Source organism: Egretta garzetta, unplaced genomic scaffold (assembly GCF_000687185.1).
Source record: "Egretta garzetta isolate BGI_Z169 unplaced genomic scaffold, ASM68718v1 scaffold18, whole genome shotgun sequence".
Taxonomy (NCBI): domain Eukaryota; kingdom Metazoa; phylum Chordata; class Aves; order Pelecaniformes; family Ardeidae; genus Egretta; species Egretta garzetta.
This window is the reverse complement of record NW_009260616.1, coordinates 3829443-3852057: the sequence shown is the minus strand read 5'-3', so window position 1 is coordinate 3852057 and position 22615 is coordinate 3829443. Positions and strand designations below refer to the sequence as shown.

Genomic DNA, 22615 nt, shown 5'->3' with positions numbered 1-22615 from the left:
AATTTGCCCCACAATACCTCCTCTAGTTTAAGAAAGATTGCTGGATGCTGATAGACTTTGGAGTCAAGATCCCTATATTTATGCCTTGGCCTTGTTTTCCCTGGGTAACCCAGATTGGCCGCTTCTGGAGGCAGAACAGGAGATTAGACAAACCTTTGGTCTGACACTGTACAATTTGTATGTGATATTTATATTTAATGTACTCAGTAAAAGGTTTTACATGTATAGTTCAGATTACAAAATGTAGTATAGGCCTTCACTATACCCCAGTTGTAGCTAATCTGTTTCAAAGGTGTCTGAAGTAAAATACTGTTGATATAGTATACTTAGAAGGTAGTGTATATATGCCCAGACACAAGGACCTGGTGACTTTGAAATGCAACGAGCCATGCTCATTTCATTCAAATTAATTTGCTTGTTTTGCTTTAGTGCTAATTTTCCTTTAAGTATAGCTTTTTTCTTTCAAATCTGCTTAAGCTGTGTCCTTCTGAAAAAAAAATAAAACCCCCCACATGTTCAACAATAATGTTCATGCTGCAAGTTGTCCTTGGTATGCTGCTATTAATTTTTTGTTAAGTGGTGGGTTTAATGTTCTGTAAATCAATAAATTGATATGCAATGTCATTATTAATTTGTCATAATTAATTTTAAGATATGCTGAATCAAATGACACTATCCGACTTTCATTTATAATTCAATTTTATGTAATGCTCTGAGGCTTGAAAAGCATCCTTACTGATTCAAATTCTTTTCTTTGTCACATGGCAATTTTATTTTTCCTTCATTTGAGTCACTGTAGCAAAATTCTCCTTTGGTTAAATCTTGTTTCCAGGATTGGAGGGTGTCTCTCTTGTGTTTAGCTCTAAAGGGAATACAGGTTTAGTATTTTCAGTCTCAAAAGATGGTCTCTGATGTGAAGAACAAAGTATAACATTATTATAAAAAGAAAATGGGACTTTTTCAAGGAGTACAGTGTACTCCAATGTATTAAAATGCTTGTTGAGTAAAAAGCACCATTTGTAAAATCAGGTCTTTCTAAGAAAAAAGAGTATTTGTGACTGAGATTGCTTAGATCTTAGATCTTGAAAACCAGCAGAAAAATCATGCTCATAGTATTACTGAGCTAACAAAAAAAAAGGGGGGGGGGGGGGAATCCATCAAGTGTAACATTTTATTTGTGATGTAAAGTGGTATCCTACCATTTCTTTTTAAATGAGAAAACTACCCATAAGATCGACCATATCATATCAAAAGATACAAACCCCAATCAATCTAGATGTCACAGGCTATCCTCCCCTATCAACTGCAGGATTTTCCTTACAGAATTGATGTTATGTTCCCCTGAAGAATAGTTTGTCTTAATAATCAAGCGTTTAATTTCAGACCTTGATAGCATCATTTTTATTGATCTTTATACAAAACCTAGAAGTAAATTTGGATAATTTGGCCATGAAAAATTGTGTTATAGGTAGTGCTGTAGTATGAACTGACAGATGTGATAACCCTTACAAAACTATTTAAATGTAGTTATTATATCCCTGAGCTATAACATTAACAACAGATTCAGTACATGGATGACATTGCTTGTCTGTCTTTTAGTTAACATTCTGGCTTTAAGATTTCAAGTGTTTTCTTCTTTTGAATGTTTTTTTCAGAGTTGATGTTAGTATTAATGACTAATGGATATTTGCTGTTCTGTTGTGGGGTAGATCTCCTTACTGAAGCAGAATCTGGAGATGCAGCTTTCCCAGTCACAGAGCTCTCTGCAACAGCTACAAGCCCAGTTCAGTCAGGAGCGACAAAGGCTGACTCAGGAGATCCAGGAATTAGAAGAGGAGCATCAGCAAAGGCATAAGTCACTTCAGGAAGCCCATATCCTTGCCTTTCAAAACATGGAAGAAACAAAAGAGCAAGAACAAAAGGCACGTTCATGTGGCTATTCTGAATTATGTGGAGAATGTTTTCATTTTAGAAATTTGTGTACACAGTTGGAATTAGTAAAGAGAAGTATCTGCATAACTACTAAATTTCCTTTTCAGCTGATGTCTTCTAGTAACATTTTTATCCAGTTAAATTTGATTAAGACATACTGAAAATCATCTCTAGTACTGGCATTGTTTCATGTCTTGCTTTATACTCTACCAGTATATGCATATATAGGTGTATATAGATATAAAAATATTATCAACACACACATTTCTTTACAGTAGTTTGACATTGTTATCCACAATATTATATTCCAGTTTTGATTTGGAATATGTTTCTCTGTATTTTTTTCATTATACTTACCTAATTTTGGGTGTGTTTTCTGATCTTTCCTGTCAATTGACTCCTTGTAATGTAGTTCATATTTTCATTATGTTAAAAATTGTATAAACTGTGTTCTGCAGCTTGCAAGATAATTTTCATGTCCAGAACAATGTCACACCCCAGACATTTTTTTAAAACCTTGACTAAATGAGCTTTAAAATTGAAAATTTGGCAGTGCATGATACTTAACAGGGAACAGGGTAGGTGCCCTAAGTTTTTTTTAAGTTCAGATCTAGAATGTGCCTCTGCAATCAATTTTCCTGTTGTCCCCACTTAATGTACTTCGGTTCACATCATACACTGGTCTTGGAGCACGCAAGGTGGATTCCTTTTGTTCAAAATGAAGCTAGAATATGTACACCAGGAATGTTACGTTTCATACACTTTAATAGGGAATAAACATGGGTGTCAATGGGGAGCAAAAATCCCCAAATGTGTATCACGTGCACACTAGACCCATCTATGGGTCTTCACCTTATCATATTGCTTACTGTTGTAAATATATCCATAGATAGTTTTGGGTTTGTTTTTTTCTCTTTTCCAACTGTGAGCAGAACAGAGTTTTTGTGCACAGGTAATCTTGATAACCATCAGCCACTGAAAAGAAAAAACATCGCAGTAGGATAACTTAGAGAAGAAAATATGAGCAATATTAGTGCATTTTTAATAATTTCTAGAGTATGCGAGTGCCTGCATTTTGTTGCCAGTGGTTTATTGTTTAATATTTTATAAATTCCCTAAGCTGGTATAGAATAAATTTTGTCAATTTTGATTTCATAGGAATTAGAAGAACGTTTACAACAGAAGCACTCGGAAGAACTTCAGGCACTGAAAGAAACACATAAACAAGCCATGGAAGGTTTCAAATTGGAGATGGAACAGGAACTTCAGACTCTACGGTTTGAGCTGGAGGATGAAGGAAAAGCTATGTTAGGTATGCTGTTTTCAAATTTGCAAGTGGGTCCACAGACGTTATTTCTGCTCATACAAATATACATGCACATATATATATGTATGTATATGTGTGTGTGTGTAATGCAACACTGTAGTCGTAGTGTATCTCAGAGTCATTCAATGTTGACCTAGATGTTCCTTTTAAAATCAGTATAAGCTTTAACAGGTAAGCCCAAACTGTTAATTTTTGAAAAATCTCACCCTTAAGTTTTTTTGGAAGGAGTAAGCAACCAAATTTCCTGATGGAGAATGTTTCAGAAAGTAACAGGAGTAGAATGACAGGACAGTTGCTTAGCTGATGTAAACAGTGCGTGTTAGGTCAGCAGCAATACTTGAAGGACTGTTACTGTTAATTAATGTAAACATTTGCAAAATAAACTTCTCTTTCTGTTCCTGGTAACTAGCTTCCTTGCGCTCAGAGCTAAATCATCAACATGCAGCAGCAATTGACCAGCTAAGGCACAACCATCAACAAGAACTGGTAGCTGCCAAAATGGAGCTTGAAAGAAGCATAGAGCTCGGCCGGCGACAGGTAGGAGGTGTTGCTGGCAACTGACTGTAAAATTGCATAATTAATATTCATTTTCTCTTAGCTGGAGGCAAGAACTGTCATGAACAAACCACGAACATGTAATCCTTCAAAGTTAGCTAGCACCAGCAGATAATGCATCCCTACCAGTTTACCTAAACTTCCTTACTTAGCTTTTTCTTCCCAGCAAGCTTCATTCAAAGCCTAGTAAAGGCTCCCGTATCAAGGCGGTTTCCTCTCAGAATTGTGGAGCTGTCTGGGAGCACACTGGCTTGCCGTCGGAGGAAAGTGACGATTCTCACAAAATTCTACTTGTCCTCAGCTGCCAGCAGGACTTAAAAAGGAAAAAGCTGTTTCTCTCCAAAGCCTAAGTGATTCGGTTAAAAGTGGCTGCTCAAAACCAAATGATTGCTTCAAACTGAAGAGGTAGCTTAGTATCTTTTTTTTTTTTTTTTTCAGGAGCCAAATTGGAAAAGGTAAATTAGCATCTAAAGAAAGCAGAAAGGATGTAACAGCTTGCAACTGTTTCTTAAAAAAACACACCCCAAACCAAAAAACCCAAAACAAACCCCCAAAATCCCAAAGCCAGTATGGACTACATTTGCTTTCAGCAGCAAACTGATTCATTCACATTTACCTTTAATTTTTTACTTTATACACAATCAGTTTTTCCCTGTAGTAACTAACAATTCAAAGCTTGATCTCTACTGAAAGGAAGCCAGACTCCTGGAAATAAGAGGACCAGAAAATTATTTCTTTATTTGCTTGTACAACAGACCTTTCAGGGTTGATTTAATGATAGTCCAGCACCAAGGAGGTGGAATGGTTTTAGAAATGTATTAACAGAGGAAACTGGTTTAGTTGGATGTAGCCTTTACACAAAAGCATAGACAGTCAAAGACGAGCCCTTCTTTTTCTCTTCCTTGCTGGTTTAAGAGTGTGAGCACTAAAGTAAAAAATACAGTGCTGTCAGCAGTGAACAAAAACGTGCAGGATTTAGGAGGTTGTAGTTTCAGTTGTATGTGGTTTAAGCCTAAAGTGAGACACCTAAAGGAGATGTCAGGGGAAAAGAAAGTTTAAGTTACAAGAGCAAGTGTTTGACCTAACCAAATGCCATGTACTCTTGGCCTCAGTACAATGATCTGCTAAGCATGAGCTTTAGTTGCACTGAGGGCAAAGCAATGGTGTTTTCCTGTGTTAGAATGCTCATCAGTTCACAGGATCAGAGCTGAACTCAATGCAGAGAGGTCTGAGCAGGATGATTATATCTGCTACTTTTTGAAATATTTAAATATGCGGATATAATTTTTCCACTGCTTTTTCGTATAACTTTAATACAGTCTTTCTAGAGAGAGGTAGAGAATTATTTTTAAAGGTCTATTCTTAAAGGTAACTTATAATATTTGTGCATTAGGGTGTATTTGTATTTCCTGGATGCATGAAGGCACAAACCACAATTATACATAACACTACTTTGAAATATGTGCTGCGTGCAAACTATATGGTCATTACTTATTGTGAAACTGTAAGAAGTGGAATAGATGGAAATGGAAAACTCTGCAAAAGGCTGATTTTATTACAGACTTCTTGTAAGCTAAGGAGAATCGTTATCAAAACCATTGGGTTGGGTTACAGATCAATTTCCCAGATATTAACTTCACTGGAATTTCTTATGCAAAACCAATTACTTTTATTGATTTATTGGACACAATGATGTAAATATGTATATAAACTATTTAGCACATATTCTGCTGTGAGATATTTATGACCCTTATATTTGTATATACGTAAGATAGGAGACTTCCGAATCAAAGAGTTCATTGGTGCAGGGCATACTTCTTGAGCAGTTTTGTCCCATTGTATGGGGCTGTAAAGGGAAAACCAGTTTCTCTACATCATATGCAGAAGAGGTAGAAAATGCTAAATGCCCAGCCCCCTTGTTTCTTAGCAGTGTCTGGTTTTTCGTTGTATGTGTGGGCAAAAAGAAAATGTGATGAGCTACACAAACTTAAAGAGGCAATGACAGATTTTAAATTTCCTTGAAAATGGAAATTGTTTGTTACTTAACTTCGATTTCTTCTTTATTTGTACTCGTACACAATAAAAAATAAACCCTCAGTTGTAATTATAATTTGTGTCAGCATCAAAAACTGAAACAATTATCTATTGAATGGAAAATTCTGGGCAGCTGTTATCTTCTGAAAGCAAGTATTGTGCTTCTGAGACACAAGTCTATTTAAAATATTTTTTGCTGCTGCTACTTGTGTCATAGGAGAAAGAATTTTTATGCCGAATATCAGATCTACAAGATGAACTGAGACACCGAGACCATCATATAGCTGAACTGGACAAAGAGATTCTGCATCTTCACGAAAATATAAGTGCATTGACCAAGGAATTAGAGTTTAAAGGGAAAGAAGTTCTTAGAATACGCAGTGAATCTAACCAACAGATCAGGTATGAATTTTTCCACTCTAAAATACACTCTAAAGATGTGTGTTGTTTCACTTATTCTTTTGCTTAAGAAACTTTACCATTTGCGGCTTTTAATTTATCCTCTTAAATAAGTGATGTTATGTATCATTTAGTCTTCCTTAGAAAAAGCTATGCCCATTACTAGTAAAGTTAGTGAATATTACCATACAGTTAAGCTGTATTTCAGTGATACATTTTGGCATATTTTAGTAACAGTCCTCTCAAGTGCTGGTTTTTGGTGGTTTGTTTTGGTTTTTTTTTTAATTCATTATGTTTGTTTATTTTAAAAAGCATTAAAGGAGATTCATTTACCATGAAATAAGCTAGAAGATCGGAGAACAGCAAGTAGTGGGTTTTGATGAATTGGTAATTCCTTCTGTGTTGTCTGATATTGTGTACAAGCCATTAGAAGCATGGCAGAAAATAATGATGAACAAACAAGTCTGATTTTAGAATAACTCTTTTTTTAACAAAAAATAAATTAAACAGGATGCATGAGCAAGATTTAAGCAAGAAACATGAGAAAGAGCTGGATGTCTTGACAGCAGATCACATCAGAGAGAAACAAAGCATGCTGGCAGATTTTAATAAGACCCAAGAGCTGCTCAAGGAAATTAATTCAGCTTTGCAAATTTCGTAAGTTCCGTTGCATTAAAAAAAATTGTATGTAGCTGTGTTCGAGTGAATAGTTCGTTCTGGTGTCCAAAAGTTGCTGAAGATATTGCAGAGATTCGGATGTGCAAAAACCTTGGTCAAGTATGGGGCCTAATCTTGCATTCTTTAGGCAACACAACTCTACAAGCTTCAGGGGAATTTATTGAGATGAATTGTTAGGGATTTGAGACCAAAAATTTCAAGTAGGAAAGATATTAAATCTATGCAGTTCTTAGAAAATCGGAGGAAACGTTATTTCAAATCTTTTTTCTCAAACTTTAATAGCATCTTTTTTGAGAACACAAGAGTTTCTTCAACAAATTTATAAACAGTACAATATTTGCTATTACAAAGTCTGATCATAGCACATGAGTGATGCAAACATTTTCAGGTTTGGTAACGTAAGGAAAATTAGTGTCTGAAATGGATTGTATGAGCATAACAATAACAGAACACTGAGAGTGTCTCTGAGTCAAAATGCCACCTGGGGTTAGACCATCTCTGGACAGAAGTGGTGTAGCAGTGTGTCGAGGAGCCAGTGTTTTCCCGTCATCCACATCCCTCATTCTTTATCTCTGTCTGTGATTATAACCCATTGGTCAGGGTTTCTGGCTGAGGTTTCATAGCACATTGAGGGCTTCCTGACACAAAGTTGTCACTGAGGGATTTGTATTTGCAGCACAAAAGATTTATGGCAGAGAAAATACTTGGTTCTAAGTATATGATAGAATTTAAAGTAAATATCAATTGGAAATGGACAATAAAGCCCAAATGTATCTAATTCTTTCTTGATAATAAGCACTCAGAAATTGTTTTCAAATAAGATGGGTATAGATTTCTAGTTCTTACTCCCTTGCAACCGTCCACATGCACACTCTTGTGCCCTGATAAATGCGGTAACTTGCCATTCAGTAAATGAGGTGTAAACTGCCTCCTGTTTACTGCATTTATCTTGTATGAGAAACATGCCTGTGAACAGCCACCAAAACTAGGTTTTGGAACTGTTTACCCTCACTTTTTCTCCCTTGAAGTTGTTTGTTATTCAGTGTCCTGAAATGTTTTTAATTTAGTTGGTTCCCTACTCCTGGTTCTTGCTTAACTTAGAGCTGTGAGGAAGCAGCCACTGGCCTAAAGACAGCAAATATTATCCAGGGTGCCCTGACCTGGCTTTCAGTGTGTTCTCTCTCTCTCCTGACACTGAAGTAAGGAGCTGGCAAAAGAGGAAACTGTAAAAAAAAACAAAACCAAAACAAAACAAAAAAAACCCACACCCAAAACACCAGAAGAGTTTTATGCAGCTGTTTCTTAAGAAACTGTTCCCAGGTTCGGCCTCACCTAAAGCATCACCTTGTGAACATTCATGAAATGGAGAATCCATCTTACAGTAATTGAGAGCGGGTATCATTAATTAGGCTCTACAACTAGAGTCTTTAAATTACATATTACTTTTTTGAAACAGAAAACAAACCAGTTCTCTGAAATATCTGAAAATAAAATGACAGCTGTGCGTAACTATGTACGATACTCTGGGGATCTGTATACAATAGCTTAACCCAGCATAAAATGTATAAACAAAAATTAAGCCAGCTGAGTATATTTCTGTTCTGCTGAGTCAAATGCCTTTTCTGCAAATAAAAACAGTCACGTTGTTCACATTCATAATGTTTTATGTAAATACATTATATAATCTCCTCAGATTATGTACAGGTTATTTGAAGGTCGTAAATATAATTTAATATGAACTGTTTCTTCAGCAACTCAAAGTAAAAACCACATAGCTGCTTCTGAAGGGAAAATATTTGTCTAAAGTGAGAAATTATGTCTACTTCCAGGTGCCTTGTGGAATTAAGTTTGAGCTGGCACTTAAAATTCATAGGTTTGTCTCAGCGTTTGTTTGGGATTTTTTTTTTATATTTCTTTTTTCATTAAATTTGTTACATTTCCTGAACCTGTTCTGAAACTTGCTTCACTAATCTACATGAGGCACAGAATGAATGTCTCACATGAGTATGTGAGACAGGTGTTTTAGTAGTTTCCTTTGGAACAATGTTTAGCATCATGACCATCATGTTTCAAAGCGACACAGTCATTTGAAATTGTCGTGTCTTCAAAGCTTGTTCTTTAAGAAAAAACAAGGAGATTTATGCAGTTACTTGTACAATTCCTCTCTGTTTGCTTATTTCACTTCTCTCCTTTAATGCTTTCCCACCAGGCATTTCAGATTTCCTCCTATTTTTTTCAAATGTTTATCAATTGTTACATTTCTTTTAATCCAGATATCCTAATATCCAAGTATTATTGCTTTTCTTTTGCAGCTCATTCCTTTATTTCATCTCTAATGGTACTAAGTTGCTTTTGTGGAGAGGAATTAGTTACCTATTAGTCTTCACTGTTCTTGGATATCTTTGTCCCAGTATGTTCCACATGAACTGAGGAAGACGGTGCCAGCCTTGTCTGTCTCTCCAGTTTCTCCAGTATCACAAGCATGCATCTTTATTCAGAGTAGCCATCTCTAAATAGAGCAATGATACTGTTGTCCTCATTAAGAAAGTGAATTGCCAGCTTTTAAAATTTATGTTAATATTAAGTATAAAGCAATGTAGTCCCTATATTTTACATAAGAATCAATTGTAGCTATGTCTTCTGTAATTCTACTGTCTGTACTACGGTTTTGAATGCCTTATTTTCAGTTTGACTTCTAAGAGGCCTTTTTTCAAACACCTAGTTCTGCATGCACAAGGATGCTGAGTTTTTAGAATTTTGCCCAGATTATTAGTTACTGGAGCAAAGGTTATGGTTATTGATGATTTTTTTTTTTTAACTAGCTAAAGCTGAATAATAACATAGAAATTAATTTACTTCAAGGTGATAAGAAAGTCATCTCTTTTTACTCCCTGAAGTCTCTTTTGTACTAATCAAAGCTGTGACTATTCACTAATCATTTAACACTGGCTCAGGCTAAAGAGGGTATTCTTCTTTCCTATAAAGTTTAGAAGAAATGGAAGAAAAATATAAAAACAGAGAATCAAGACCAGAAGACTTGCAGCTTATCTCAGAACTGAAAGACCTAATTGCAGAGCGGGACCAACTCATAAAGAAATTGATTGTAAGACTTCTATGCTCTCTTGGTTTAATATCTTGACAGATACAAAAGTTAATCTAATTCAAAGTGTTTGAAATGTATTTAAAGAACCAGTCCTGCTAGCATGTTATTCATATTTTTTAACGCATTATTCCTGTGGTTCCAATGACTCATAATAGTAAAACTAATTAGATACAGAGAGTTTTGCACAATCGAGCGTAATACATTATTACAAAAAATGTTTCAGTATGACCTTCATCAGACGTCTCCTGTCTCCAGTCCTGGAATAAGCCAGCCATGTAAGCTGTATAAGAAATAGTCTCTTCTGTGAGGTTTCTGAGACCAATTTCCTGACCCACTGAGCTTCCCAAATTCAGAGCACAACACCCTGACTCAGATTAGTCTGATTAGATCCTGATTCAGAGGCAAGAGGGAATAAGAAAATTCCAATTAATTAGAGATCAGAAGTTAACTGTACTGAGTCTTTACCAGTGCATAATCCATTAGGCTATGCTCATTCTCAGGAACATACAACTGCAACAGAACTGCGTAAATAGAAATGATCTAGTATTTACATACAATAATATCTAAAATATATTAAATATGAAATGCAATTTTTAGAATTCCCAGTTTCTTTAGAAATAGAAACATAAATTTATTTGAGATAATTTTATAGGCAGATTTGGCCACTAACTGATTGAAAATGCATAAAAAGAAGTTTCTATTTGTTCTTCTTTGTAGGATGACAAAAAGTTCTATCAGCTGGAGCTAGTTAACAGGGAGACTAACTACAACAAAATGTTTAATGCAAGCCCTAATGTTGGTGTTATTAATCCATTGGTGAAGGTATGTTCCATGGACTTCATTGCTAAAGTGAAGAAAAGGAAATCTAAACTTAGGATATAGTAAAAAGAAGAAATATATGTGTATGTGTGTGTGCCTGCGTGTATACATATATCACTCTTAAAGGACATGTTCAAAACAAGGAACATAGTTTTCCATTTGTCTCTTCTTATTTTTGTGTAGGTTTGTTTCTTCTGTGTTGTTGAGAGACCCACTGATATTGTTGCCCTAGTTTGCTAGACATGTATGATATAAAACACAGTTCCTTCTCACAAAACTGCAAAATCAAAATAGAAAAGCAACAGAGAGCAGGATTGTAGCATACAATAGGGAACAGTGACACCCATAACTAGTTTTAGTTTCATAATTTTTCTTGGTTATTTTGGAAAGTGCAAGGGAAATTTCATTTTCAGAGGGTGCTCAGTATGGAAGAGCAGTAGAAAGACAAGAGGGAGAGGGGACACTAAAGGAAGGGAATAAGGGTAAGAAGGGGAAGGAGAAGGGCGTGGAATGAGTCTGAATGGAGAAAGACAGAGCAATACTGGAGAACAGGAGTAACAAACAGGTATGGACTATGGGGGCAGCAGGAGACAGAAGTCAGTCTCTAGCCTTCTCAGTTACTGTCACCTCCTATACGAGTGAAAACCCTTCAGCAGCAACCTTTTCCAATCCTCTCCATCCTGCTGACTAGCAGCCAGTGAAGGCTAGTGTGCAAGCAGGCATAGTAGCCTACCTGTCACTTCAAATGCCAGCAGCATTCCTTCATGAGGAACATGAACAGACTGGGGTAGGGTACCTTCATTCTATTTCTTTTCACCACTTCAGGAGTAAGAATTAGTCCTCTGACATTTCCTCCCTCCTCGTGATAACCCATTGGCTATTTCACCTGCATGGAAAGGGAAGAGATTTGCCCCAGCTGTAGAGGTGGGAGAACTCTGGAAGGTTCTGAAGCAGAGGGCAGCCCAGGGGGCACAACATGAGCAGCCCAGGTGCTTGAGAGCTTCAGTGATCAAGGTTCCAGCTGTTATTTGAGATCAGGCTGGGTTATTTAGCTAAGCCTTACTGTAGTTTCACATCAGGTTGACGCATTTCCCACTTCTGTGCAAACTCTGTTGCAAAGCGTCGATATTCTCCTACATTTTTCAGGAGCCCAGCAGCTCTCACAACCTTATCATGGATGCCTAACTTTCATGCAGTTATGCATAGAAGAACTTAGTTTGGGCCCAGTAGAGACAATACCAGGACTGCCAGATACAATTTGAATGCTTTGGTTTTATGTGTCAAAGGTGGTTTGAAAATTTTGGAAGCTTGTCTGAACCACTCATTTATAAAGATGTGAAATGTAACCATCAAGTATATAAGCTTGTGTTTTGTGTGAAATCTGAAGTGTTTAGGAAAAGTACTTCAACATCAGATTTCCATAGTGATAATTCATATATTTTTATAATATGCTTCTATCACTTAAAACTGTTTAGACTTTAAAACCATCTTGTATGCCAGAACGTTTTGATCTCTCATTTCATGAGTTGTGGACTATGTTACTTTATTTTGTCAAAGCACGTACTGTGTTATTGGAGAATGAATTACAAAGAAACTGAAAATCTCATTCTCTTTTCTTTTTTGTAATAAAAAGACAGAATTTATGAGTTGCTATAGGCTTTGCATATTAATGCAAAGTTACAGCCATTGCAGTATGTATTACAGCTTCTCTAATTTATGCAATGGATCTGTTTCGTATTACATTGTTACGTCTGAAGTTTCTTGATACTTTGCATGAATTTCATGGAAACAATACACACAATTTTGTCTCTCCAGATTTGACTGCTTCAGAAGCATAATTGTTTTTTAGAGAATAAGATATAAGGATATAAGATATAAACTGTAATATTTTTCTAAACACTTACGTGGATAACATACGCCACCTATGAAGCAGACAGATTTAACTACAGTGTGTTTAACACACAGTTTTAATAACAGTGTATATTACCTTGCAGGTGTATTTGACATACAGTTGGTTACTTTTACCAAATTATTTTTTCCCACCATAATATTATTTCTTGCTGCTTCAGCTTCTACAAAAGTAGTGAAGTGTATGGGATGATCTTGGTTTAATCCTTTGCAGCTGATGATCTTTCACTGTGATGCTTAAAAACCCTTTTTTTTCTATTATAGCTTTCTGTTAAATTGTTGGGGTTTTTAAATTGTATTTTGATAAACACAGCTGCCAGTGTGGCTACAATTAGTAGCATTTGCATCTGCCAGCCCTGGGGAGGTCAGGCACCGAAATCAAAGCTAGCAGAGCGCTAAACAGAAGAAAGTACCCACGGCCAAGAGGACTCTGCCTGTCTCCATTTGAACTCGTGCCCACCCTTGAACAGAGCAGCTCTGCTGTTTCAAGTGGAATTCTGATGGAAAATATGATATAGAATCAACCTCAGATTCCACTTTTCTTTCCCTTTATTTAGTTCAAATGTGTGTAGTTCGTAAGCCCCCAAGGGTTTTTTCTCCTAGCTGCTTTCTTAGGGTTGCATACATGTAATTGAGTGAAAGTATTTATTATGTATTCAAATAATACATAATTCATGAGAATAAATGAATCCATTCATTCAAAACCGCTATTTTTGGAAATAGGGGGTTTTAAATATTAATATTTACTTGTGGACATGGAATATTTGATAGAAGTCAGGAAATACACATGGTGTTCTGTGACGGCTATTTTTAAAAAGCTATAGAATTATTTGAAGCATCCTTCTACATTAAAATATCTATAAAAGTAGAGAGGATAAATACAGATTCCTTTGTATGATGTATTATGGAGAGTAAAGTAGTGACATAGAAATAAAATTCTTCAGTATTTTGGGTCCCTTGCAATACTATCAGTAGGAGTACAGAGAGTATTAAGAAAAGTGTTCAGTTGTGCCATCTGGTGTCTAGAAGTGGCAGCTGTAGTAGCATTAGAAGCTTGGCCTTTTTCCTTGTGCAAGAAACTGAACTCCTATGCAATAACCTTTTTATCTTTAGCAGGATTGCTATAATGCTTGCTAACTATGAGGGCGTAATTGCTTTAAAAGAAATTTAGCTGCTTTCCTAGGTTCCACGTTCCAGTTACCAAAATCTGCCTCAGTGATGGGGTGAAATCTGTTGGAGAGATTCACTTTTTTCATCATTGAAATTTGCTGTAATTATATTTGGCAGCAGAGCTGTTTCACTGAGATCAAGAAAAGATTAAAGTAAACATGAAAGGTTTAACAGACTAAATGACAATTTTGTGGAAAACTTCCTATCTCCAATGTCTTAAACAGAGCAAAAGAGTGTATTGGAAGAGCTCATGTAATATATTAATTGGTTATTACACTAAGTCATCATCTTGATCAGAAATTTGATTTTTCTGTGAAAATTTGTGATGTTTAGTTCTGGTCAAAGCAAATAGTAAAACTGCAATTGGAAGAGAGGCCCAATCTGTCCCAACTGCTCTCCTTCAAAAAAACCCCAAACCAGCCATCAATACAACTTTTACATTTGCAAATTTCCTCATCTGTCCTGGTGCGAGAAGCCTTCCTTACGTTTGTTATTTTTAATGCAGCAAAAGAAGAAGAACGATAAATCAACAAACAGGTTTGTGAGTGTCCCCAATCTAAGTGCTCTGGAGTCTAGCGGAGTGGTGGGCAATGGACATCCTAACCGCCTGGACCCCATTCCTAACTCACCCATCCACGATATTGAGTTCAACAGCAGCAAACCACTACCACAGCCAATGCCACCCAAAGAGCCCAAGACGTTTTTGAGGTGAGCACTGCCTCACCAATCTTTTTTTTGCTTCTTTTTTTTTGTCTTGCTTAACTCAGGAAAATTTTGCATTCCTATTGAGCTGAATCCCACTTGCTTTATGAACCTTTCAGAGGTACAAGTACTCTTACGGCATTTTTCATTTTTACATTATATTTGTAACCTCTTTGTAGTATTCCTTTTTATTGTAGACCTTTGGTGAAATGTGAAGTATTCTCTCACTTTTTCCTAAGTCTTGAACTTTGAAAACCTCTTTAGATACTTTAACAGAATTCATGTGCTTCCAATTGTTTACATATATGAACAATTGTTTTAAATGTTTGTGTTATTTACTGATTGTCATTCAGGAATTGATACTAGCACAGAATTTCTTTTATTCGGTATTATGCAATAATGGTTTTTTATGTAAGAAAGAAAGTGATTTTCTGTGCTACATTAATGTTTCATGTTTCCCCTTTCCTCACCTGTATCAGATTGTTTCGTAGGAGTAATGTTACTGCAGCAACAGGAAACGTGCATGCTTGGATGCTTAATGCTGAGCTTCCAGTAATCAAAACCAGCATTAAAGTCTCAAGTCATTCTCTCACAAAACAATATAGCAAATTGAATAACCTAAAAATGGCATTGTAGAGGGAGGATTTTAATCTTTTGGCTCTATGTGCCTACATATTAAATGCACTGAAGTGCTGTGCTCTGTATTTAGTAGGTGCTGCTCTCTTACCTCCAAGTTGGCAACGTAACGCAATGTGTAATTACCAGTTCCACAGCTGGCTGTTTACTCTCTCTTTTGGTTTAATGCAAAAGACCACATACCTAGCAACTACTAATTATAAAAGGAAATGAATAGTAGGAGCTAAAATAGATAAGGGAAAACAGTCTATTTCAAGAAAACAATCTCTCTTAAAAAAAATACTGCTCCTTATTTTTTCCTGTGCCTGTGATGTGCATGAGTGTGCTCAGATATCTGTAACATGCATGTGCATGAACTCATGGCCTGTGATGCTGGAGCTCCCATACAAATTGTTTTGTGTTCTGTATTATCCAATAATACAGCAGGGATTATTTTATTACTGATTTTTGTTGATAAAGGAACTTAATTGTATAACTAAATTTGGATTTAAGTATTCTCTCTTGCTCATTTTGTGAGACTTTTAAGTGTTCAAGGGGGAAACAAATCTCGTTTGCCATGCAGCCATTTCTTTTTTCCTAGTATATTAGTGTACTTTAAATGTGTGCATGAACAACAGTGCAAGTGATCTTTGTGATCGGTGTTAAGTATTAAAACAGTGTGTATTTTTGTTCAGTTGCCAACCAGTCTTTGTGAGCACATGTCTACAAATATGATGCTTGCATCATATTTTTGAATATTAACTTTACCACAGGAAAAGGATGCTAAAAGAGGACCTTCTACAGTCACGCTTTTCCAAGAAAACCCCTTTTATTCTTCCTGAAAGCCTACAGCTGTTGATGAGATTTTAAATTATGCTTTCCAAAATATCATTTGCCCACCCTGTGATGTGGCTTCTGGACTGACTTGTCCGTGCTGCTGATGCTCTCCAATGGAGTGGATGATCACAGATTCTATAGGGAGGCATTCAGTCATCTCCTGAGGCACACTGATATTTAACCTATGGAAAACCAGACTGTCGTCTTTACTGAATATTCACTGCCATTTCTTCTCTCTAACATTTGTGCTTTCTGTGTAGTTGTGGGGTAATTGTTTTGTTTTTGTCTTTCTGTGAATTTAGCCCTCCTCAGACTGACGCTTCACCAGTGGCTTCACCAGACCCACAGCGCCAGGAGTGGTTTGCCCGGTACTTCACGTTCTGAGAGATGATTTGTTTTTGTGGCACAGCGTGATGTGGACTGTTTGTAAGAGCATGTCCTTAAGTAAACCCTCATGTGAACAAGCTTTCCTGTAATTTGTCAAACACTGTGAATGAGAAAGTATTTGTCTTTCTGATTTGAAACTGCACTGTATTTCATGTTATATTTGTTGGAATCACTTGACATGGTACTATATAACGTGTGTAATTATAACTATTATTTTTATTTAAAATGGAAGAATCTTTAAACTTTGTAATGATTACATAATAAATTTTGGTAGAACAAACACAATGCTTTCCCCCTTTTTCCTATAAATGTTTTTTCTTTGATTTCAGGTAAGCCTTTTTCCCCCCCAAAGTAACGTAATTGCATGGTTATTATAAATACAGTTTAAATCGTAAAAGGAAGAAGTCCGTTTATCTTGCTCTCTCTCTCCACTTTGGGCAGGATATCTTTAATGCATCCCAATTCTATTCTGTTACTTTGTAGCAGTTTAAAAAACTGTCTCTTTCTAACATTTAAAAGGAAGAATGTGAAATTAATCAAAACTAGCGTAGCTGCTAGCCTTTAGAGCAGAGTTCTTTTGGCAAGAGGATGCAAAAAGCCACAAACCAGGAGCTGTTCATTGGGGGGCGGGGGGGAGAGTTGGCTCCTTACCTGTCGCTCATGAGATTTTGCCATCTAGTTGTAATCAAACATTTTATCATTGAATTTAAGCAGAAACTGTTCCCACAAGTTACGTATTTCTTTTATGAATATTAACAAAAACATGCTTGAAACATTTAGAATACTGTACTAAGTATCTCTGCATAAATCAAGAATCTGCATTTTGAGCATATAGTCCTGCTTTGGATAAAATTCATGTGTGAAGTGAAGAAAAAAAAAAAACCCAAACCACACCACCCAGCTTTTTCCCATTTTACATACTACCGATACAGAACTTTCATTAAAACTTAATTACCTTCCCTTGTCTAGATTTAAGTCTCCTCTTCTTCTTAAACTGATATATAAAAATGTTTTTTCAGCTAGTAAGCATGATTCTTCAGTCTACACCTTTTATGATGCCAGTGTTGCTCGAGAAATTTGCTGCAGTGTATAGGAAACTAGAGCTTATTGTCTTTTTTTATATTTTTTTCATGCAAAGATTACCACAAAGTAACTCACACTGGTAGTCTCAGGGAGAAAATTGTCTCTTTGTTTTATGAATGTATTTTTAAGCTGAATCTCTTAACTTTTAAAAGCAGGAAAAAATGTTTGAGTTATTTGAATAAGGTTTTAGTTAGCATATACAAAGGTCTTGAACTTTAATATTTCATCTGAAGCCCTGACTACATCCTTTTTTCGCTATATGCACAAAGGTAAATACCCAGGTGAAGATACTTGCTAATTACAATGAGTTTTATATGTAGTATATGTATAAATGAAAAAATTTGTATGTTTTCATATAAACAATATAAAATCTTCTAAATAAACATTTTAAAACTTCTATCTTATAATTCAGCTTGAAAACTCCACTGAAAGCTGTATTCTGGTGATGCTGCCGTGGATTAAAGATGTGTACAGCAGATTTTCTGTAGCTGGTGGACTCAACTGCAGGTATATGCAACTTTTTAATTTTAGAAGAAAGCCATATTGGGCAAAATGTCAGATTTCTTGGCTGTTACCCAAAATAAAATACACTAGCTCATTTTGTTATAATATTCTGAAGTGAGTGTTGCGTATTTTTTTCTTGCATGCTTTGCAAGGGCTCAGCCTTTTACTCCCATCCTCCACTTCATTTGTACATTTTTACATATGGATTTAATAACTGAACAGTAATCCGACGATGATAATATCTGCACTTACTTTAACTATTCAGTAAAAGGTGTGCCCAGTGGTTTTTTGCTAGTAGGCATTTGTCTTTCCGAAGGGAGAAGAAAGTTAAGAAGCACTTAGGTACCCTCTCTGCCACATTCAGCAGCTGTTCTACTACTGGATCGGTCTCTTAAAAACAAAAGCCAACCAACCAAAAAAAAAACCCCAAAACCAAAACCAACCAGAAGGAACTAGGGAAAAAAATATTTCCTACCAAATGGCATTGGGAATTCAGTAAAAATCTATTCCTAAATAAAATTAATATTAATCTGGCATTTGGAATTAATACCGGAACTTGCATTATCACACTGCCATTGCATTCCTGATCTTTACAGTATCTGGTATTCTGGAAAAAGCTAAAAGTGCACATGTTCATGACTCTGGTTGTGCAGAGTTGTGCAAAGCCTCTGCTCGCACACGCAGGCAGTCTTTCCTAGCTCAACAGACAGCTCGGAGTAAGGAGATACTCTGCAACTTCACGCCAATTCTGTATTATTTACAATGGTGGGAAGATATTTTGGCTCTCAGGAGCTCACTCTCTCTGCTCCAACACATTAAATCTCCACCTTTTTTTACTATAATGAAGGCAAAACTCTAATTTGTAGTATGGTTGTTGAGCTACTTTTGGGTGTTGGGCATTGTATCTGTTTTATTTATGTGGCAAAATTTTTAAATGGAAACATGACTCGTTTCCACATACAATTATATACAGAAATCAGCTTGCAGTTCTAAAGCTAATTTACTTTGCAGTGTATTTTGGTCATATAAATAAACATCCACTTCTTTAGATATTCTGAAGTAATGGGAAGTAGCTGTGGGCAGTGCTGGGATCATGTGTCAAAACCAGGCAGCCAAGCTGAAACAGAACTTTTCCTTTCTGGCATGACCGACCGCTGAACTCCATTTCTCTTAATAATAGAACTTGTTATTTGTTATTTTACTGCACAACGGTGTTAACATTTATCATTTTCAAGCACATACACCATTAGACAACTCAAGCTTTGTTGACTGTACAAATTGCACTGCAAGTTCCTATGTTAACGATAGGACCGATGAGGTGAGCAACTGATCCACTCTGGAATCCTGCACAGTCTTAAGGATGAGTTTATAAATTGCTTGTCACTACGGCAACTCAGTTATTTTCGGAGTTAAGCAGGGTGTAGAGGCCTGTTCACAATAAACAGCTGGCTGAACACCACCAGGAGCAGCTGCTGCCGGCAATGTTGCTAGGGAACAAGAGGAGTCAGGCTTAAGAAAATAAAAGCATAGTTAATAATGACTACCAAAATACAGCTTCATTATGTCAGCGAGCGCTCCTGGAAATGAACAGGCCCTCCACGTTCAACCTGACAGACGGAACAGAGAGAAGTTTAGAGAGCAGCAGAGTCTTCTGCTGGATCCATAGCTGTTCCACTTCAGCTACAGACCACCAGCCCGACGGCTGGGCACAGAGGAGCCGGCGCACCTCAGGCTGCAAATGCCACAGGCAGCCTCACTCGGCGCTGGCAACAGACGTGCCTTAGGGCAGAGACTGAAGCCCAAGTTTTACAGTGGCATGAACGTTCAACCACATCCACGCTGCTTAGTCTTAAGCTTTACCTAATTGTGGGATCCACGAGTCCTTCCCAGCACTTGTGCGGCCTTGCTGGCAGCATCCCAGTTGGATGCCGGAGTAGGACGAGTACCAGCCGCCCCAACCACGGTATTAGCAGGCCCTTCTTGTACTCTCCTGGGACATTTCCAGACTGAGGGCATGCACTACATTCTGTAAAACTGAAAAATAGAGGCATTTTTAAGCCTTCGTCCTTTTCTTCATAACCACACAAGACTACCAGAAGTGACCTGGACACAAAAATAGCAAGAGGCAACGCAAAAAAGCAGAGACAAACCAGGAGCACGTTCTGAGCCCAGGACAAGAGAGCTTTCCGGGCTGGTGACTGCCAGCACTGCCTCCACCCACCCGTTTGAGATAATTACTTTTCTTGCTCTGTTTTGCACCATGATTTCAAAAGGGGCTACCTCATGGATTTTCAAACGGGCGTGATGGATTGTTTTGATGACTTCTTTGTTGAGCAAATGTTTCTTCATTACTCAGCTAAGCACATAACTGTTGCTAGTTATTAGATAATAATAAAACAACAAATACTTCAGTTTCTTTCTTGTAGGAACCACTACCTAATTGCAGCCTTTACGCACCCGTACGAGCTACTCGCTCCGTAGTTGTGATGAGCTGCTCCAGCTGCAGGCTGCTGCATTCTTTGTCATCCAGTTGCTCTAGTTGCTCAGGCTACAAAACGCAGAGTCCGAGGAAGCGCAGACGGACACCTCCAGGAAATCACAAAGATTACAGCTCTCCCATACCAGGAGCCAGGTAACTGCACTGGTCTAACAAATGCCTAGAAATAGCTGCCTCTCATCATCAGAAAAAAGCAGCCTGAGTCTGGTACCTCACAAGACAGCACCATAAACTGAGTAAAGTTGACGCTGAAAGCGCACTGCGGAGACAGGCAGGACTTGCTTGACACTCCAACCAGGATACTCTTCACCAGAAGCAGCTTTGGATTTTCACAGTGATCAATTTATATATTAGGTGCAGATCTCAGCAGTGCTTTTGCAGCCATACCTAATCAATCGGTTAGAATAAGACCATTTTATAAAACAAAAGTATTTTTTGCTTCTAGAGACATATCTAAGGGTCAAAACCTTTCCTCTTTGTAACCCCCTGAAGCAGTCTTGGACTTCTGTTGTAAGCACCTTTTCCTTCAGATGAGGATTTAAACATCTACAAATAACCTGAAGAAATTTGTATTTGCAAAGAATGCAGGACAGATACCTGAAGCTCTATCCACCGATTTACCAGATGGGAATCACGTGCAGGAATCCTCTTCTCACAGCTTATGGAGTAGCAATAGAGAGAAATGTGATTTGTGATTTAAAGCACCCACGGTTCCACTGAGAAGCTTTTGGCCAAACGTTCCAAGACCCTTCCCTTCTCTGCTGGCCAAACCTTCCTCAGATCAACTCGTGGACGGCGAGATAGTCAATGCAGTTAACAGAGGTGAAGTAACCACTGTAGCCTTCTTACTCATTAAGGTCACATATTTAAAGATGATTGGGAGAAAAAAAAACCCAAACGTTAGACATTCAAATTAATTATCTTAGTTTAATTAAGGCAGGTAAGGCAGTTACTTTATATATTGATGCCACGCTTCATAACTTCATAATAAGGGATCCAAAGGATATTTTATGTTTGACAAGCGTTGATTTTCCCCTCTGCCAACTCTAAAAATTAGTATTAAACCACAAATATTGTACATTTCCTCTGACATCTTTTTGTTAGAGAACTATTGGCACAGTTCTGATACCCTGGTGATAGCATGGTACACTTTTTGGTTAAGATCTTCCATGCACAGTGATTTGTTTTTTGATTGCATATCAAGAATTGATCATTAATACAAGCCAACAATGGGAGGTCCCGGGAGTTAGGAGCTCGATAAAGAAGTCTTCAGATCCTTCACTTTGAAGTTAAGGGGGCATTAAGTTATTCCCCATGATATCACAAGACTTGACAGTTTCACTCCTCATGCCTGGGACTCAATTTTGAGGTAGAATTAATTATTTAAAAGATAAAATATTTTTTAAAAAAATCACTGGATTGTAATAGACTCTCAGAGAAAAGAACATATAGAATCACAGAATCGTTTAGGTTGGAAAAGACCCTTAAGATCATCAAGGCCAACCGTTAACCTAACCCTGCCATCCCACCACTAAACCATGTCCCTAAGCACCTCGTCTACCCATCTTTTAAATACCTCCAGGGATGGGGACTCAACCACTTCCCTGGACAGCTCATTCCAATACTTGACAAACCTTTTGGTGAAAAAATTTTTTCCTAATGTCTAACCTAAACCTCCCCTTGGTGCAACTTGAGGTCATTTCCCCTCGGCCTATCGCCTGTTACCAGGGGGAAGAGACCAACACCCACCTCGCTACAGCCTCCTGTCAGGTAGATAAGAAGCTATTCAAAACAACGCACTGTAAATTCTGGGCAAATGCAAAAGTTTTAGAGCCTCCAGCAAACCCTATTTGCTGGCTATGTTAAAATCCTCAAACTCCTCAGACTTTGCTACGATGTGGCCTCATGAAGAAGGGGGAATTGGCTGGCTGGTTTGGGCAGCTTGCTTTAAAGAAGCCAGATTTAGACTTCATGGGATTTGTAAACCGGGGGTGGGGTGGGGGTGTTGCCGGAAGCAGCAGCGAATGCGCGCCCCAGCTCCCCTGGGGCTACCCCTGCTGCACGG

At 37.3% G+C, this 22615-nt stretch overlaps 1 protein-coding gene across 3 annotated transcripts in view; it reads left to right on the top strand.

Annotated features, from left to right (window-relative positions):
• Positions 1-16463, top strand: part of FAM184A (family with sequence similarity 184 member A) — a 52073-nt gene extending 35610 nt beyond the window's left edge. The window contains exons 9-17 of one of the 3 annotated variants that reach the window (XM_009645234.2): positions 1710-1922; positions 3091-3244; positions 3669-3796; positions 6066-6250; positions 6758-6904; positions 9911-10028; positions 10746-10850; positions 14431-14633; positions 16382-16463. In XM_009645234.2, the coding sequence (XP_009643529.1) occupies positions 1710-1922; positions 3091-3244; positions 3669-3796; positions 6066-6250; positions 6758-6904; positions 9911-10028; positions 10746-10850; positions 14431-14633; positions 16382-16463 (1335 nt within the window). The remainder of the gene's footprint in view (positions 1-1709; positions 1923-3090; positions 3245-3668; positions 3797-6065; positions 6251-6757; positions 6905-9910; positions 10029-10745; positions 10851-14430; positions 14634-16381) is intronic. The other 2 variants (XM_009645232.2, XM_009645233.1) reach the window with 2 other exon arrangements.
• Positions 16464-22615: the final 6152 nt, after the last annotated feature.